Source organism: Heterocephalus glaber, unplaced genomic scaffold, assembly GCF_053883595.1.
Source record: "Heterocephalus glaber isolate CG9 unplaced genomic scaffold, H.glaber_assembly_v1.0 deba00001561, whole genome shotgun sequence".
Lineage (NCBI taxonomy): Eukaryota > Metazoa > Chordata > Mammalia > Rodentia > Bathyergidae > Heterocephalus > Heterocephalus glaber.
Window position 1 is genome coordinate 11,536,338 of NW_028258349.1, and position 19,028 is coordinate 11,555,365.

The 19,028-nt window shown below is 53.9% G+C and overlaps 1 protein-coding gene across 6 annotated transcripts; it reads right to left on the bottom strand.

The window, feature by feature from the left end:
- Window positions 1–1,556: 1,556 nt before the first annotated feature.
- On the bottom strand, window positions 1,557–18,090 carry Kctd15 (potassium channel tetramerization domain containing 15). Of its 6 annotated transcripts, none has more exons than XM_087191092.1 (8): window positions 17,940–18,090; window positions 17,487–17,667; window positions 16,204–16,299; window positions 14,456–14,548; window positions 13,659–13,834; window positions 8,642–8,786; window positions 5,890–6,195; window positions 1,557–4,502 (listed from the first exon to the last, which is right to left on the bottom strand). In XM_087191092.1, the coding sequence occupies exons 4-8, from the start codon at window positions 14,519–14,521 to the stop codon at window positions 4,344–4,346; spliced, it is 852 nt and encodes a 283-aa protein (XP_087047218.1). In that variant the 5' UTR covers window positions 14,522–14,548; window positions 16,204–16,299; window positions 17,487–17,667; window positions 17,940–18,090; the 3' UTR covers window positions 1,557–4,343. The 6 variants fall into 6 exon arrangements, with proteins under 6 accessions (XP_087047218.1, XP_087047215.1, XP_087047216.1 ...); XM_087191089.1 differs by having other exon boundaries at window positions 16,204–16,302; XM_087191090.1 differs by lacking the exon at window positions 17,487–17,667.
- Between the last annotated feature and the right edge of the window lie 938 nt (window positions 18,091–19,028).

The following is a 19,028-nucleotide window of genomic DNA, read 5'->3' on the forward strand; positions in this document are numbered from 1 at the left end:
ACCTTCAACCCTCTTTTTCAGACCCTCAGCCCTCAATGGAGCTGTATTTTGTTTGGGTTACCTTAGAAAACTGTGATGCTTCTGAATGTCACTGCTAGCCTTATTCCTGGCAGGAAGCCTCCTTTAGCTGCCACCAACATCTTTTTCATTGTCTTGTTCTTTGCAAGGTTACCTGTTAAGTCCTCTAGAGAGCACGAGGCTGCCCAGAATCCATTGTCAGGAATGCATTCCTGCCAGAAACGGATTCTGCAGGGAATGTGTCTCTTCCTCTCTGCCCAGTCAATGAATTTAACAGTTTTATCTAAATACAGTTATTACTGTACAGTTTCCTTCAAGCAGGTGGCCTTGACCATCTTGCTCAGATCCGGCAAGGTTATGAAATAAAGCAGGGAAATTGTCTTGAGCTTTATGTTGGACATTAGAGCTTTATCTTTTTAACCCCTTTGTAGGTTTCCATGGATACTGACAACAAACCTTGTTTGGTCTAATGAGAAATCTCACACTAATAAAGGCAGGAGCTACATTTGATGATACACATTAAAATCATTCCTCTACTCTTACAATTAATTTTAAGGACATCTATTTGTAGATGATTTAAAAACGTGTGGCAATAAACAGAGCAGGCTTCTACCCTACATAGTGACCCACATACTTCAGTGTAGCCAACAAGGCAAAGCCCCTGCCAGCCCTCTCTCTACAAGGAGCCACCTGCTTTGGGTAGGGATGGAGGGGAGCAGGAAGAGGCCCAGCTGTGCCCTCATCACATAAGAGACAAAGACCCGTATTATCTGGCTGCCTTGGCCTTTGCCTGCACACCGTAAAGTCAACTGAAGTTAAGGCCATCACTCTGTGGCTCCAAGTTAGTAGCTCTCTCTGGCCATCAATTGTCCCTCCAGCTCTATCCCAACTGCTGCTCTATCTCCAACTGAAAGGCCCCTGGCAGCTCCCATCTTTGTATGCTCTATCTCATCACCTACCCTGTGTGTCTTAGTGTATCTTCCTGGGCCGATACAACTATTCACCTGTCTCTGCTGCCAGAGGGAAGGTAAGGGCCTGATGGAATGAGGCCACCTTAGCAGACAGCATTCTCAAGGAAACAGAGGGAGGGAGGGCAGTTTCCGCTGCCGTCCGCCAAAAGCAAGTCTTCTCTTGGTCAAGGGTTTGATGGACATTGTTTCCCTAGTTCTCACATGTGGGCTTTCTCTGCCCTTTCTCAAATGTCTTAAGAGGCTTGACTCACACATGGATAAAACCAGCACAGTGCCAAAGGCCCACTGCAAGCTGAACCCTGGGGTCCAGGGCTGGGGCTCTGGGAGATGCGGAGTCCATGTCACTTCCGGGTCAGACAACAGGGTGCACAGTGGGTGTTGGAGGACCATGCAGCTGCTTAGGATCTAACCCTCTCCAGGGCTCTCAGATCAGGAAGCTCTGGGATTTTTACCTGGGGATAGATACTCAAGGTCCTATTCTAAGGCCAAGCCAAGTCCCAGGTAATCATCCAAGCCAGAGTACATTCTTATGGCTGCCTCTGTGGACTAAAAACAAAGCGCTAGAGCTGTAATTTATAAAATATCCTTTATTTATTCTAAGGAACACAAATAGTAGCTTAAAAACCACACACACACACGCACTTCTTAAAAGATATTATTAGTTGTGACCTGGCTTGGAGCTCACGTGATCGGGACAGTGGCAGAAGCTGCTTGCTATGGCTTTCCCCCTTTCTCTGCCCTGGAAGAGGTTGGGTGGGAAATGGAAGCCACACAGACTAAGCTCTCTGTCCAGTTGCTTATAATCAAGAATAATTAGTTCTGAGGTTTATGGAAGAACTGAAGTAATATTGATGGTATGTCCTCAAAAGATTATAATATATCCATTCTAGGAAATGCAAAAATACTTTAAGGAACAGATGATATGTAGTTATTGTTTAGGGAGGTTAAGTATATTAGAATGGTAGCATTATGGGAAGTATTTCCCTACAAATTCAGAAATTCCCCAATTGATGTAAAATCTTACTTCTTGATTTTACTTAGAAAGTAATGATCACATTTAGTAAGATAGAGTTACCACCCCCTCTTTTTTTCTTTTAGCACAAAAAGATGGTTTGAGAATGGTATAGAGTCTCCAACCATCAGCACCCATGCTGGCTATTATGCCAGAAAAACCTATAAAAATTCGCAGCATTGAGCTGTTTTCACAAGACTTCCTTTCTAATAAACACAACACTTTCTCCTCTTCTCATATGTGAGCCTGATGCCAAACACAGAGGTGCCAACTGTAGGCGCACTGCTGAGCGGAGCAGAAGCCTAGCAAGTTTGTCCAGCAAATTAGATTGTACAGCGGGCTGGCATCTGCTTTGTGGCCTCAGATGGGAAGCTGCTGATCAGTGCTCCCATGCCCCGAGGCATGCAGAGGCTGGTGGCCCTCAGCAGGTATATAAAAGGGTCTTCATGGGTTAGAACATAAAGACTCAAGTAGAAACACAGACTCATTAAAATTGGGGGCTTACACGACACAGACTCTTTCCCTTAGAAAGGGCCACATGGAGATTGTTTGCTTAGCTGATGTTCTGCTGGCCCTGTGGCTTGTCCTTCAGACTGGCCTAAGCCACAGCCCCACTACCTTCTCATGCCATTGGGTGGGATTCTAACGAGAACATTACCTGCAACCAAAAGATGGATAGAGAGAAAATCCCCCACGTTTAAGACTGGGTTCAAAAGCCCCCAGAAACCTGTCTGCCTTTTCCTGTCTGCATCTGGTTAGGGACTGTGAATCAGAATTCAGAATCGGTGCTGCCCAGAGGGGACAGGCAGAAGCAGCAAAGAAATACCCAAATGCAATAAATAACACCAAGCTCAGGACCCTGGCCCTGCCCCTCCCCCAGCCACCGCTGCTGGTTATTTCTGGCTTTGAATTGAAGGAACCAAGTCAGAAATTCCACCCACAAACCTCCCTGCACATCAAATGTGGGAATCCAGCTGCTGCTTCTTCTGCACAGGACAGAGCCTCAGTCTTTTGCTTCATAGCATCATTTATGGCATGAACTAGGAATGTAATGTGTTTCCACAAACACACGACAATTGTACATCAGCATCTTTACAATATTAAAGGAGTCATATACAAGTCTACAGGCATTATACACAGGGTGCTGGCCCGGGTACCCCACCCACCAGTCCTCTGCATTTTCTCCATCCAGGAGGGGCCAGCACGTGGGAAGTATGACAAGGCCCAAGGTGTCCATCTTTGAGCCTGTTGTCTGGGAGGCAGCAGGTCTATGAGGAGCCCCTCAGGGTCAGTCCTCATTGGAATCCAGGGTCAAGAGCGCTAGGTATGCCTGCGTCCAGGCCTTACCATCAGGCTAGTATAACAAGTTTAACTAAAACTCAATGTGCCTATTACTGTGGGAAAACTGGAGCTGGGGGTGGCTCCCTGAGCTGGGGACCCAGAGGATGCTGCTGACAGATGGGCCCCTTCCCGGTGAGACCCATTCCTGAGGTAAGGTGCAGCCCCCATAGCTGGTCCTGGTGGGGACAGGCTTCTCCAGGAGCCCAGGCACAGCACACACAGACAGGGCTGGGAGCTCCTGGGCATGAGCAGGTCCCTTGACCTGCTGAGCGAAGCCTGAGCCTTGGATGGCAGCAAAGGAGAGGATCTGAGATGGTCCTGAGAGCCATCCGATCTCCCCACCACCTCCTCCCGGCAGCCCGGCCCCTTGCAGCCCCCGCTCCACCTCCTGCAGCGCAGATGTTATGCCCACACCTGTGCCCCCAGCCCCAGCTCTACAGGTGCCTGGGCCTCAGGGCCCCACAGCTCATCCACCACGTGAGCCCGCTGCACGTCCGACTGAGAACTGAGCACCAGATGAAGAAGCGTTGGTCCCTGGCGGCCCTGCTGCCTTGTGCAGTGACAGTTACTTCCATTTTAAATACTGTAGAAAAATAAGCCATCTCCGACGCAAGGAGACCCACCAAGAGTCTGCCACGAGCGGAGAAGGATAAACAGCGGCTCGGGAATAGCTGGGGGTGCCTTTGCTCATTCTGCCTCGGCAAGTGGAGGACTCTGCACCTGACCGCAGAGCCACGGGGCTGGACAGCTGGCAGCAGAGTTCCAGCCATGACATCTCTGGTCACAATAGTCCTTCGGTGGGCACACCTTCGGCTTCCCACACTCTGTTGCTATGACACCTGGAGGCCTGGTGCCCCCAGGATGGCAGTGGACCCTCCAGCCCCACCCTCATTGTCGAGCCCACTGCTAAGCACACATAGGCAGGACTCCCCAGCACTGTTTCCAGGTCTCTGGGAGTGATCCCAGGGCCAAGAGGCCTTAGGTGGGCACTGAGGCAGGGCCTAGTCCAGGGGCTCCTGCTTTATCCGGACGGCAGTGGGGGTGGGCTGTGGTCGCCGCTCCTCCCTGCAAAGCACGTACTCGCTGAACTGGGAGGAGTCCACGCCACCTCCACAGGATGCAGCCACACTGAAACCCCTCTGGAAGAGCCTTTCCAGGACCTGCCAAGGAAGGAAGAGGGGTCAGTAATGTTCAGCTGCAAAGTTTGCCTGACTTGGCTGGTGGGGAGCCGGGTCCTAGCCAGAGCGAATTACCTTGTCCTGCTAAGATCTCAGTGTAACTCACTAACAAAGCTCCCTGCTTCACCACCAGCTGAGGCCTGCTACAGGACAGACAGGTGCAGCCAGACCCAGGGGCCCCTTGAGTTATTATTGGTCCTGGGTGTGCTACCCAACCTGAGCTACCACCCTGCTGCCCTCAAGGTGCACAGCCTCAGGATTTGGAGAAGCAAAAAGAGCCCTTGGGCTGTTTCTCTCTTCTCTAGGGTGTAACTAGCACACACATGGCCCCAGGCATCCTATCAGTCGCCTGTCCCAATAATGGAAAGCCCCTGCCCTCAGCCTCTGGGCAGCCACCTGCTTCCCTGAGCTGTGAGTCCCAGATGCCTTGATGCCTGGGGGCTCATCAGCTCAAAGGAGCCCTGGGTGGAGAAAGGGGGGTGGGGTTGCAGTGTTTGAGTCTCTGCAGGCCTCCTGTCCCTGTGGGTTTGTGTCTCTGTGAGGGCGGGGTCTGGGGTCTGGTCACCGTGTCCGACACCTGTGTCCTCCAACTGGCAAGTTCTGACCCATAGCCAATGAGATGTGTGCTTAAGGGACCTTTTCCCCATAGTCCATTCTGACCTAATCCCAAAATACAAATCTGCCTCTGGACATAGTGGTGCAGGCCTGTAATCCCAGAACTCTGGGAGGCTGAGGCAAGATGACTGAAAGTTCAAGTCCAGCCTGAGCAACTTAGTGAGACTTTGTCCCAAAATAAAAAGTACTGGGGATGTAGTTTAGTGCAAAGAACCCGGGTTCAATCCCCAGTGTAAGGGAAAAATGAAAAAAGTTTCCCCTTGTGTGCGGGAAGAGCTGTTAGAAAACAGACCACCATTCCATTTGAGCTTCTGAATCCTTTGACTCATCCAGGAAAAGCCAGTCCAGAAATGCTCTGGGCAGTGGTTGGGTGCGTGGCCCCCAGGTCAGCAGGGTGAGGAAGGGGCTCCAGGCCTCTGTCTCACCTCTCCTGGTGCCTGAGTTTAATTTGAATCCAAAGTCAGACTCTGGGTGTCAAAAGAAGCAAACTTGGTTGAAAATACCCTGGGCCATTTTTATAGAACATCCTTTTGGGAAAAAAGAAAAAGTACAGATCAATTTTTTTAAGTCCATCCCCCAGGCTCCATCATTTAATTATGAGCGGGACATAAATTATGCATCAACACATTGTTGCCTTTTCTGTAAGATGGCACAGAGGGCTTCACCATTTCAGGGACCGTTCCTCCCTCCCGCTTGCTCATTCGCTCTGCACTCGGAGGTGGGAGGCCCAGTACCCAAGGCCCGCAGCCCTCACCTGCACAGAGTTGAGCCGGCAGTAGCCATTGAGAGGGAAGCGGATGACATGCGTGGGGTCCTGGTTCCAGCCGGCGTTGACTGAGTTGCACATGACGTCCCCGGTCTCGGGGAAGACCTCTTCGATGAGGGCCTTCTCGCCACTGAGCGCAATGCGCTCCCCCAGGTCCGGTGTGACTCTCACCACCAGGCAGTCGCAGGCCCGGCTGCGGCGTCGCTGCTCCTGCTCCTGCTGCCAGCGTTCCAGCTCTCGTACCATGGGCTGCAGCTGGTAGTACCGCGCCTCCTCGTACAGCAGGCTGAAGTCCTGCAGACATGTGGACATGGGGGTGAGGGAGGTGGTCTATCCTCTCCTTTGAGGGTGGAAATCTCCCCTTTCTGTAGGAACCGTGACCCACAGGGCAGTGTAAACTGGGATGGTTGTGCCCATTGTACAGATGGGCAAATGGGGCTCAGGAGAACATGTGCAAGCTAAGGAATCTAGTTGCTGTATGGTGTGTACCTATGCCCTTCCATCTGGCCCTAAGCACTGGGTGGCTTCATCCTCCTAGGGCACAGAGAAGCTTTATGGAAAGACCAGAGAGCTACTCTCCAGGAGTGAGAGGCTGTACGTATGCCTGAAACCTGCTGCCTTCTTAGAATCCCACCGGACAAGGCACCAAACTGGGCATTCAGCTTCACCCACACTGGCAGAGCTCACAGCCCAGACTGAGTCAAAAAAAAGTTGTAGGAGCCCTAGACGGGTTGGAATTCAAGCATTACCTGCCAGGCCCCAAATCTATGAAACCTTCTGACCTTCCCTGAGTCTCAGTTTCCTCCTCTATAAAACTGATATAAACATACAACTCAAGAGAAGGAGAGTGAGGATTGAAGGACAAGACCTGCCCAGTGCCTGTCCCCGCCCCTGCTCAAGCAAACACAGAGTATGACAAGGTGTCCCAGGAGGCCACCCCTCAGCAGGCAGCCCACTCCTGGGGCAGGATCACACAAACTGTCCCTCAGCTCTGAAACTGGCCCCTAGTTAAATACATGACCACCTACATCAGCCCCAGCCCTGAGTGGACTGGGCCTATGACTCGTGCTACTCGTGGGGCTCAACACACAGGGCTGGCTGGCAAGCCTGAGGGACCCTGGAGGAAAGGCAAAGAAGCCAGAACCCAAATCAGGGCCCACTGCACAGGTCTTAAGTCCTTTCCATCTGCTGTCCCTGTTCTTTGGAACTGCCCTAAGGGAGGCTCAAGTCCTCCCCCTCTTTTGGGCCTACCTTCAGTCAGGGAGCCCTCCTGACTATGAAGGTTCCTCTGGGTCTTGTCCTGGCCTCTGCTCTCCCCACTCTCACCAGCTCCTAGAATTTTATGTGACATCTTTGCACCAAACAACCTCATCTTTCCTCACAGCCAGGGATATCTCCAGCTGACCTTCCACCAAACTCTTCCATGAAGAAGCAGGACACCAAATGCTGCCCGCCTGTTCCACTCGACCCAACTCTCAAGCTAAAAGCTGGGAGCACCCTCCACAATCCCCTGCCAATCCACACCCACATCTTCTCCCTAAATACACGTCCCTGCCTTGCTCCAACTTTCTGCCTTGACCCTGATTCAAGGCATGCAACAGATGTACCTGGGACTGGGGAAGTGGCCTCTTCCATAACTGGCCTCTTGCTTACACCCCCCTCCCACCCTGCATCCTTGTCCACCCACGAGCCAGTGCAATCTTTCCTACTGGCAAATCTGATCATTCTTACCCTACTCACAGCCCTCCCACTGCCACAGGGTAAAATGCCAAATGCTGAGCCTCTCACCAAGGTCTTAATATCAAAGAGCAGCCTCCCTTCCTGCCTGTCCTGTCCTGGTTCACAAGACCCCAGGCCTGACACCTCCTCAGTGCTGGAATGAACCAAGCCCTTGGCTATCTACACCTTCTCACCAAGGCTCAAACACCTGTCTGCCTATTTCTCCGTCACAACCTAGCAAGGCATCTTTTCTTCCAAGTCCTTCCAGCCAAGTTCTCCATTCACTCAAATCCTCACTAAATTCTGAATGATTGGTCCCACTGTATCATGGTCGACAACTGTCTTCCCACACACAGACTGTGAGCATTGTGGGGCAGGACCCAGGTGTATCCCTGTGTGGTCAGCTCAAGTTTGGTTGTTAGCACTCAGTAAATGAGTTGGGTGAAGGAAAAAAAATGCTCCGGGGCTACTGGTCCTCTGGATGGCTGCGGGAATGAAACAGGAAGCAAAGAAGGAAGGACAGACATTTGCTAGCAGGAGTAAGAGTAGCCCATGCCTGAGTTTTCTTCCTCCTCAAATTCCCTGTCTTTGGAGCAGCTCAGACTAAGGCAGGAGGAAGGAACCAGATCAGCTACCCAGAGAGGCTCATCCTGAGACCTGGGAGTGACCTTCTGCTGAAAGGGTATATGTCTGGATCATCAGTTTTCCCCCTTCAAATTCCCAACAAGGAATGGATTTGTGAACTTCTAACTCCCATAACTCCAGCATACAACAGTCCTTAAACATGACAACCATTAAACTGGGGTAAATGCTGCAGCTTAATTGTTGTTACACCCTGATAAATAAGCTAAAAATGTGAGAAAACAAAATTAGTTTAGAAAAACTGATTTAGCCCTCGGCTCCATCGTTTAACTTTTTATGGTTGCCATGACGACCGTGGGTCCATTTATTGAGTCACAGCGTCCCCTGTGTAATGCTATGGCACAGGCAGCACAGGGGGAACTGCCGGCTGTGGACTTACCTTGAAGTCATCCGGAAGCAGCAGTTTGGATGTCCGAAGGAAGCTCAGGACATAGCGGAAAATCTCCCCATCTCGGTCAATGAAATAATGTTGTTTCAAACTGTCCAGAACGATGGGTTCAGTGCCATTGAAGAGGCGGCTTATTCTGGGAGAGACAAGGTGGGATGTAGGAACAAGAGGATGGGTCCACTTGTCCTGTCCTCACTCCTCAGTGCCCACCCTGCTGGAAGGGACACACTTGGACAATGCAGAGACTGTGCCAGGTCTGAGAGCTGTCTGCTCAAAACTGCGCAGCCAGATCACTGTCATACAGGACACTGGGACAGCCATAAGCACAGCCACCTCCATATACAATCCACAGTGGGACAGTGACACACCCAGCTGTACACACCAGCTAGCTGACACGTTACAGGCCTGGAAAACTACAGCAAGACATGGCGACATAAACCAGTCATGGAGTTGGTACACATACCCTCACCAGACAGACCCATCCAAAAAATGCACAACGACTACCCAATACCCCAGCCAACAGACACACACCTGGTGAGCATATGTAAATCAACCAAAATAGTCACTGGGGACATCCAACCTTCTCACTCAACCCATGTCAACAGACAATCAGACACAGCACTCAGGCAACAGGCATAGGTTACACGGTCCCTGCCCTTGGAACACACAGCTCTTAGGCAGCCAGACACATACTGGGAAAGACACACACCAGTCAACGCCACCCAGCCAGAGATACAAAGTCACAAATACCCCATAGCCACTCAGGGAGACACAGAGGCAGGCAGAAGGGACAGTATGTGTACATGTGTGCCACAGCACACACACACAATAGTGCACTTGCACACACACAAGCACACAAGTACACATTCATGTCACAGCACAAGCATTCATACAGCACGTTCTAACAAGTGCAGGACCTGTAGGAAGCTCTTGGGGACCCCCTGAAGCTGATCCCTACCCATTCCAAGGAGGAGGAAGTACAGAGCCAGGGCTTATACCCCCCAAAGCCCAGGGAGGCCGGCTCTGGCTTGCTCAACAGCCCTGCAGACTCCAGGTTGAGTTAGGAGCCACAAAGGGGGATGGGGCAGCCAAGAGCTTGGCTCAGGAAGAGGAGGGATGTTGGCAGTGAGTCCCCAGTGACAGAACTACCAGATCTTCTCAGGGCTCCCTTGGTGGCAGGACCATGTACTCATGCCCAGCTAGACTGTCAAGGTGGCAACTTGTCTGCAAGCCTGGGAGAAAAGTGGTCTCACCAGGACTACCAGCCCAGCTTGCGTAAGCCGGGGCCTAAATGCCCCCACTCTGCCTGCACCTGCCCACGCTCCTCCAGTGATGTTCCCCCAGTCCCACAGCAGCCCACTCCTCTGTCCATTCCAAGCCAGCCTCTCCCAAGGTCCTACCCTACTATTGTCATTGTGCACCCAGGGCACATTAGCAGGACAGAAGCTGAGGGGCTTACAGCCCCCCAAACCCCTCTTAGGACCTCCCAACGACACCAACTATGCTCTAATGAGTGGCCTGGCACACTCAAGGAATTGGCCATGAGGATTTGCCCAGTACAGAGCAGCTATGTAGTCGCCTGCTCTCATTCTGGAGACACGGCCTAGCCCCTGTCTCTGGGGCAAGATAAAGGGCAAGGCTGCCTTACGGATGAGCATGAACAGGTTGGGCTGGCGGTGCATTATGCAGAGGGCTCAAATCAGAAACACAGCTGTGGCCACCCAGATACTTTCAGATCTCCAAAGGCCACTGAGCCCATCAACCTCCCAGGCCTAGCGACAGTGGTCCCTTAGGACATGGTCCCTGTTGGAAAGCCTTATGGGTTCCATGACTTCCCGAAGCTTTCAAAGCACCCAAGGCCTGGCCTCAAAGAACTTGGACACTGAGCTGTCAGAGTGAGGGCCACCCAGCATCTCTGGAGACAGATGTGACTAAGTGAGGTGCCATGGGCAGTGGCTGACAGCTGAAGGTCCACTGGGACTGGCACTGGCAGGAAGAAGTAAGGGCCACATCCACAGGTGAGTCAGCAAATCTGAAGCCTCAGCCTGCCTGGGAACTCTCTCCACCTTTTCCAGCTGAGCTCAAACTCTGTGCAGCAAGCAATGTGCTTGGCCTGGCTGAGTTCAAAATCCCATGGATGTCAGGGCTGGCTGGGGCTTCAGAACATCCTTTTGGTATAGAGGATTTTGGATATGCCCACGACTGGCTAGTTCTAGATCTTTTCATGATTCAGGATCTGTTGCAGGACCAGCTGACAGCAGGGTATCTCCACTTAGTACAGAGGCCTTGCATTGCCCTAGCATCCGAGCCTACCAAGGATGTAGGGAGGCTGAGGCAGGGTTTGAATAATCACCATGAAGGAATCTCCAGCCTCCTGCAAAGTCTTAAGAACAAGCTCCCACCATGACCTCCTGAGTTCTGTTGGTGGCTCCGAGTGTCACTGTGGAAACAGCCACAGGCCACCTTTTGAGGGGAGATTGTAGGGTGTGGACAGCCAACTTCAGAAGTCCTCTGTGGAATAAGTGGATGAGTTCACATTTTGGCAGTAGGGACCCTCGGCGGGCAGAAAAGGCACAGTCCCATCACTGGTGTGAAAGTGAGGCATCGTGTTGTCTTCATCTTTTTTAAAAGCTCTGGCTCCAATTTCCTGGATGTTTCAGTGCAAGGGTTTATTATCTCTGAAGCTCCTGGCCATTTCCGTCTGGTGCTCCCCACAGCCAGGATGTATGTCAGTGTGGGGCTGTGCTGGTGGCAGTTAGGTGATGTCCAGCGGGCAGGACAAAGGGGAGCCCTACTCCCAGCCCCAGGTAGCTGTGCTGGGTGAGGATCCATTGCGCCTCCTGGGGAACTGCCACCAGGCCCTCAGCACCCAAGCCACTTCGATGAACCAAAACAGTGCTGTGGGCACAGGGACCTGGTAGACAGGGCCCCTGGCTCTCACAGTGCTGGCTGGGGGCAGCAGTGAGGAACAATGACATCCAGAAACCCTCTGGCTGAGGGATTGATCAATTTTTCCAGAGTTGTTAAAAAACAGTTTTAAATTGTAATAACCCCGAAAAGAAGAACAAGAGGGATCCAAGGGGGCCTTTCTAGCACAGCTCCACAATGCACCTCGCAGACTCCACCTGACCCCCTGTCCTCTGACTGTCCCACAGGTCATGACAGCCCCTGGCCTCTAGGCCAGAGCTTTAGGCTCTATAATGAACCAGAAACAGTCCAGGCAGAACAACAGATTCATCCTGAGCCCCAGCCCCGGGAAAGAATGCAGACTGCCAATCCTTCTGGCGACATCCTGCTGGCTAAGGGTCCCACCTGACAGATCAAGGGGCCACAGGAGACTTAGTTCCCCAGCAAGATCACATACCCCACTGCAAAGCAGGCCAAGGTGCCACACTGTGGCCTGGGAGGGGAAGGCCACCCCTCCCCTCCCCACTCTCGGGCAGCTGCCTGGAGACAAAATAAGCAGGAGGCTCTCTTATCTCCCCCAGGCCTGGGCTGTGATTGCTCCAGAGAGGCAAATGTCTCATTTCAGAAAACACTGTTCCAAGAGGGTTGTGGGCAAAGATTTTATGAATCTCACTCACAAACATCGTCAACTGATTAAGGGATGATCTATCTCATACAACTCAGGAATGCCGCAAAAGGCATAACTGAAATTAAATAAGCAGAATCCATCTCCCATCCTAGACGGGGCTTTGCAAACGCGCACACAGGCTGACATGGCCTCATGGTTCCTGCTCTCCCTGGCCTCAAGTTCATAAGGGCACCACATGTAGTCTGTCAGGCTGAGGGCGTGAGGCCCCAACCACCAACAGTACCCCAGATTCCCAAAATTCTGAACTGGAATTTTGAGGGCACACATCTGTTCCTGCAGAGGGCTCTAGCTGGCCCTGAACAAGCTCTGAAAGCGGCCTGCCCTGTGTACTGTAACCTTCTGTGCTTTGAGCAACCACACCAGTGACAAGGCAGCCTGACACATGAGCTCCCCAGAGACAATCACCTGGTGTTTAGGGGATTAATTAATTCTTATTTCAAATGTATAAAATCAGGGTGATGCCCTGCAGCCTTGGCTCTCCCACTGCTCAGCCCTCAGTGGCCCCAGAGAATGGTGGCCACATCTCTGGCGTGCCAGGAACAAGCAGTCACAGGCTCAGGAAGCAGCATGCTGCTCCAGGAGATGCTCAGAGACCTAGCCCACCTCTGTCAGCCCTGCTGCTGTGCCAGTGGGAATCCCGGTCCACCCTTAGGACAGAAACACCCAAGAGGCAACAACAAAGGAGTCAGCAGCACCCAGCACCTGGCTTGGGTCAAGAGTCAGGGGAGCCTAGCATCAGCAGCATGGGTGGCTCCCTCCTGGGAAGGGGCCTGATTACAGGCACTTAATCTACTATAGGGCATGAGGCTCATGCTCAGCCACTGCCTCAAATATTCCTGAACACCTTGGAATACCTAGCCAGTCACTGTTACGTCTATCTTTGAGGGACACCTGCTAGCACTTCAGGTCTGACTGGCCACCCAAACAAAGAGGGCAAACTGCAGTTCCTCCTCCCTCCCCTTAAGCACATTCACAATAGGAAACATTTACTTACACACTTACACACACACGACTCCAAGATGTACTTAGCATCCTTGGCTCACAAACGATGTCCCACAGAGGCCAGGCTGAATCTTACTCAAGGGGAAACTGAAGGTTCATGAGATAGATTCTCCAGCTAGCAGCTGGCCAGGTTCAGGGGGGCTGGCTCTGAGCCTCTAAGCCTCTCCCAGTAGGTCAGGCACTCTACCTCACATGACCAATGGCACCAATGCAGAATCACAAGCCGTGTTTTGAAGCTGCTTTTAACAAGCAAACTCAGCTTCCCAAGCCTCAGCTCCCAAGGTCTGCATCAGCCCGTGTATGATGGAGAAGGCCGTGTGGCAGCCAGCAAGGGAGACAGGCCCTGCTGCAGCAGGCTGCGGCTGCTACTCCATAGTGCCACATGCCTGCCGCTCAGGGAGCTTGCCTTACCTGGAGTCAGGGTATTTGGTGAGTGTGGCCAGGCTGCTGGTATACATGTGGCCACCCACATCAATGTGCACAGGTGCGTTGGACTTGGTGAGCTGAGCTGGCAGTGGGATCCCCTGGGCAGCCAGGGGAGACACAGGCGACCGGGTGAGAGACAGCCGGGACATGTTTCCTCCCTCCTGGAGACAGAAACAAGGCAAGGGCACAATAGTTTTCAAACAACACAGCCATGCACTCCCTTTATTGTGAGTGTGATCACAGATCTAATCAGATCACTTCTGCCTGTGCCTGATCACATATTCAGCTGACAAATTATGGCCACACTGTAATTAAGTGTATTTGCATCTTCTTCAAAGTACCAGGGGGGAAAAGAAAGATGCTTATTAGCAATAAGAAATCAAGAAAAAAATTTTTCAAGGTGTCAGCCTCCAGGGGCATAAAACAAACTGCAAAATTCTAATTAAAGGTCGCGGGCTTATGTGTTAGATGTGAAATATCCCCTGACAAACGAATCACCAATTTGTGAATTGGGATTCAGGGGCTTTTGCAAGTTTGTCTCAGTAACGAGACACCTCTAAATTAGTGACTTCCTCAGCACCTAAGGCATTGGGTTTTATACATGTAGTAAATTTCACATCAAATTAAGAGCATTTTTGTTTCAAAAAATACATAATCATATAGCCAGTCAACAGTCATTTCTTGAGTGCTGGGGCTGGAGAAAGGGGATCCAGTGAGCAGGCACCCCGGAAAAGGGCAAGGAGGGGTCCACAGCGCTGACGCAGCCTACCCCACAGGCTCACCGTGGTGCCGGCGCTGCCGTAAGTGTGAAGCGAGGACCCACTCGGCCGCTCCTTACGGTGAGGCATCTAGGCGTCCATCGCTGCCCAGAGTATCTGTGAGAAGCAGTGACAAAACCAGAGGACTTACTCCTCCTCAGCAGTGGTGGGTGCCAGGTCTTCCCTGGAGTCAAATATGCTTAGATTTTTCTTTTCTTCTCACGCTCTGGAAACACACGTGCAACAGGCAGCCCCCCCAGATTCTACCCACCACGACCCTTGTCTCCACACCCCAAAGCAGACTTCCTGAACATCACTTATTGTGCATGTGTGCGTGCACACACACACACATACACACTCACACATGTGTTTTCTGGGCAGTTCTATGTTTGCTAATTTGGCTAATGACAGTACTGAAACATATGCTCACCATTATTGCCCCGAAATGTTTCAGAACAAATCTGATTTTCCTGGTATTTTGGTTTAGAGCCATGTTACCAAGCGTGTCTCCTCTTGCATCAGTGGAGAACCTTGTAGACTGCAGCTCAGCAAAGATCCCCCAACCTCTATGGGCCAAGGAGCCCAGGACCTCCCTCCACTGTGTTAAGATGCACTTTTTGAGTGGCAGAACACAGGAAGCCTCTTTTAGTGGGAGCCAAGGCACCTCAAGGAGGGAAAGTCACTTTGGAAGCTACCTCTCCCCTGACTCTCAACAGCAGAGAAAACCTGTCTTTGTTTGCCTAGTCTGCACCTCCCAGTTTCCCAGCAGACCCTGAGGATGGAGTTGTCTGTGCCTAATGTATTCCAGACCCCCGCAGGATCACACACCCCGGAGGCATTAGAGAGCTGGCCAGACAGCCATCAGCAAATGGGCCCTTTGCCTGCTTCCTTCCCAGAGCTACTTTCCTCTGTGCCACAGCCACCTGAAATAAGATTGCCCCTTCGGTCCCAAGAAGCCACCCCAGGGCACTTTGCAGGCTCCAAGCAGGAAGGGTGGAAAGTGGCAGGTTTCTACATCCCCTTCCACTGACTTGAGGCTGTCTTGAGGGGGAGGGAGGAAAGCTTTACACACACATACACACACAAGTATGTACACTGGCTTCCACAAACCTGACCGGGGCTTCTTTCTTCTAGGTATAACCCTTAGGCAGTCACCAAATGACATAATGACATCCTGAGGACCCAAGAGACTGCTTTCTCCTGTTAAACTCTGGCTTCTCAATTTGTGCCTTGAAATTCAACATCCAATTTTAAAACAAGGTCCAAGGAGAGTCAAACCCTGTAAATGTAAGTAGACTTCCTTGCTGAGATTTGTTCTACCCTGAGAATCCTGGCAAGTGCCCTGACCAGAAACTGTCTGGAGTGGGGTAGGGGTTATATACCCTCACTGGGGGCTGGCTGTTCCATCCCCTCCCTCTGCTTTTGCTGCTCCTGAGTTCTGGAAAGCTTAAAAAAGAAAACCAGGTCATTTATCTCAAGGAAGTTCTGAGAAACCAAAACAGACCTCAGGAATGGATTATCCTGCCCTGGGAGGCTCTGCTGGGGGAGGAGTCAAAAGGGAAGACACAGAGGGTAAGCGGAACTGTAAAGAATTCCGACTGAAATTCATTCTAACAAGCCTGCTGCAGGATGTTTTCCCCACTACCAAGACACAACTCAAAAGTGACACATAACACCAAGCACCCATCATCTAAGGTGCTCCGTGCCGTTCACATGCAGCGTCTTTCCCATCCAGAGCACAACCTGATGTTCACGGTAAACCAGAAACTCACCATTGGAAGCCCCAGGCGTTACGCCTCCACCCGAATCTCCACTGCTCCCTTGGACAAACGCATCTGTGCTGGACAACGACCTTTTCCCCGAGACCACTGCTGAGGGAGGTCAGAAGCATAAAAGTGGACGCCGTGAGAAACACAGTTCATTCCACCAAAGCATCAAACCCACAAGTAAGCCCCAATCCCTGCCCAGTGCGCACGGGCCCTCCCAAGGTTCAGCCAAGCTGCCTGTTGCAGGGGCCCGAGGCCCGCGGCTTCGCAAACGGCCCCAAATCGACCCGCTTCTCTAAGCTGCAGCAGAAGACGGGGTCCTGAGCCCGCCCGTAGCCGAGCCCCGCCCGCCCGAGCAGAGGGAAGTGAGCAGAATGGCACGCTCATTTACACACAAAATGATTTTGTGTCCCATTGTGCTCGCAGTTGTTCAGCTCTCTGGGGGTGATTAAACTGGCTGAGCTGCGGCAGCTTGAGACGATTTCACTAAATCGCTTCTTCGTGAAGTCGCTTCTTTGCTAAGCTGTTATTTTAACCATAAAAGGTAAACAGAAGGCGCTTCTCCAGCTCCTTTCAGCTCCACACCCTGGGCGCCGGCCCGGGGCGAGAGTGCCAGGGGCCTGCAGAATCGTCCAAGGGGTGGGCCGGGAAGCAGGCAGGCAGGCAGGCCGGCCACCTGGTGCGCGCTAGCCCCGCCGCCGCCGCCGCCGCCGAGCCGCCGGCTGGTGGGAACTTCGGGGCCGAAGGAGCCGGCTGGGCCGAAGCTCTAGGTGCCGCGGGGCGGGATGGTAGAGGTACCCCAAGCTCCTGGCAGGGAAGGGAGGGGTGTGCGGCGGGGGCGGGGACAAAGTTAAATCAAGAGGCAGACACTTCGAGACCACAGATGGGAAGCTCGCCTAATTAAGGACGTAAAAGCGCTTTTGTTCTCAAAGTTTATTGTTACCGGGATTTAAAAAAAAATTGATTGAAACTAAGGCTGTTATTCACTCGTGCAGTTAAATTCCTTCATGCACATTTCAGACACCGAGTGAAAACTTGAAGCTATAATCTTTCTGCAGTCGGGGGCTTCAGGAGGGCAGAAAGGCGCTGCGGCGGCGGGCGGGGGCTTGTTGGGGGACGTTTGCGGGTGTGTGTCCGGCGTGCGCACCCAGGTCAGGGGTTCGGGTGCGCAGCAGAGAACCGGAGGCGGCGGTTGGGTGGGTCTCAGCGCGGCCCGCTCCAGGGCCCCCACCCGCGCGCCCGGGACGACCACCAGCGAGCCAGCCCCTCCCGCCTGGCTTCGGACTCACGGGGTGGGCGTCGGAGGACGCACATCTGTCCCGTTAGTGACTTTTTCTTTCTCTGATTTGGGCGCCACGCGGGGCCCTGTGTACATCGCAGCCCAGCTGCGACAGCCCGTTTCTAACCCCGGAAACTCGCCGGCTCTGCAGGGCACTCGGCCGGGTACTGGGACCAGAGGAGTGCGGGGAGCTGCAGACACACACGGCGCGGCAGGAAGCTTGGAGCCCGTCCGCGTGGGGAGGGTCCACCCGCGCCCAGGACCAGCCCACGTGGGCAACCCCCCCCCGCCAGGCCTTTGTGCTGGGCGCCCCCGCGCCGCCAGTCCCCGCCGCCCAGCAGAGGGACAAAGCAGCCGCCCCCGCCCAGGTCCGGACCCTGGCCGGGCGACTTTCTCCGTACCGCAGCCACTTTGGGGAAAGGGGTGCGCAGCGGGGAGCGCTGGCCGCCCGCGCTGTGCTTACCTCGGAGCCAGAGCGGTGGATCGGACTCGGGCGCAGCCCCCGCCCCCCGCAGCCGCCGGTCTCGGGCGCCCGGCGCAGCCTCGCCTCCTGTGCTCGCTGCGCGGGTCGCTCCGGTCTCGTCCTGGAGTTACTTTCTCTCTCGCCCCCAACCCTCCCCCCACCCACCCCTCCCGCCCCGGCCCCCGCTTCGCGTGGCCCCTCGCGGCGCGGCGCGCCGGGGCCTCCCCTCCCCGCCCTCCCCGCGCCTCCTCCCCTCCTCGCGGCCGCCGCCTCCTCTTCGCGCCGCTCTCCGGCTGCCCTCCCGCCGCTCCCACCTCTTCTCTCTCCAGCGGCCTCCCCCGAGTGCCGAAGAGAAAACCAGCCCCCACCCCAGCTCGTCGCCTGCGCCTCGCCGCTGCCCAGCTCGGACGCAAAGGGCAGCGATCCGGCTCCAAATTACCCAGCGCGGCGAGCGCGAGCGGGCGCGCGCGGCGACTCCTGGCTCGGGGCTCGGCTGCGCCGCGGGGCAGAGGATTAGAGTCGCAATTAGCTCCGCGCGCCCGCGCCGCCGCGCTCGGCGACAAAAATGCGCTGTTTCCCCTCCGTTCGCCCGGCGCCGCACCCGTCGCTCCCCGAGTCTGAGCCTTCCTGCCGGGGGCTCCCTAGGACCCTCCCGGGAGCGGTGCGCCCGGGCCCCCGCGCCCTGCGCGGCCCAGTCCCCCGCCCCCCGCCGGCCGGCCACGCGGCGCCCGGGCCTCCTCCGGGCTCGGAGAGGGGGCGGGGGAGAAGCTGATTTTAATCATTGTCATTTCATCTGATGTAATATTTCTCCGGGCGTTTTCAGCTGGGCATAAATTTTCGGCTCCCAAATAAGTAACACAGGGCACGTTTCTCACATTTCTTGACTCCTCGGTTACAAAGAGGAAAGCAGCCGCCGCCGCGGTGCCCGGGGCTGGGGGCGGGACTTGGGGAGAAACTGGGCTGCGAGCCGGCCGGGGCTGGAGCAGAGCCGGGGGTCGGGGCGGCCCTCCCCCGTGCCATCCCCCGTTCTCTGCCCAGCCGCCCCTCTCCCGGGGAGCGGCGCAGCCCGTGACGTCTGCGGACGCGCAC

What these genes read in the sequence shown, in the direction of transcription:
- Kctd15 (XM_087191090.1), bottom strand. Translation starts at nt 14,521, where the DNA reads ATGCCTCACCGTAAGGAGCGGCCGAGTGGGTCCTCGCTTCACACTTAC. An exon ending in ACGGCAGCGCCGGCACCACG is followed by an intron (nt 13,835 to 14,455) that starts GTGAGCCTGTGG and finishes TTCTGTCTCCAG; the next exon opens with GAGGGAGGAAACATGTCCCG. An exon ending in ACCAAATACCCTGACTCCAG is followed by an intron (nt 8,787 to 13,658) that starts GTAAGGCAAGCT and finishes TGTCTCTCCCAG; the next exon opens with AATAAGCCGCCTCTTCAATG.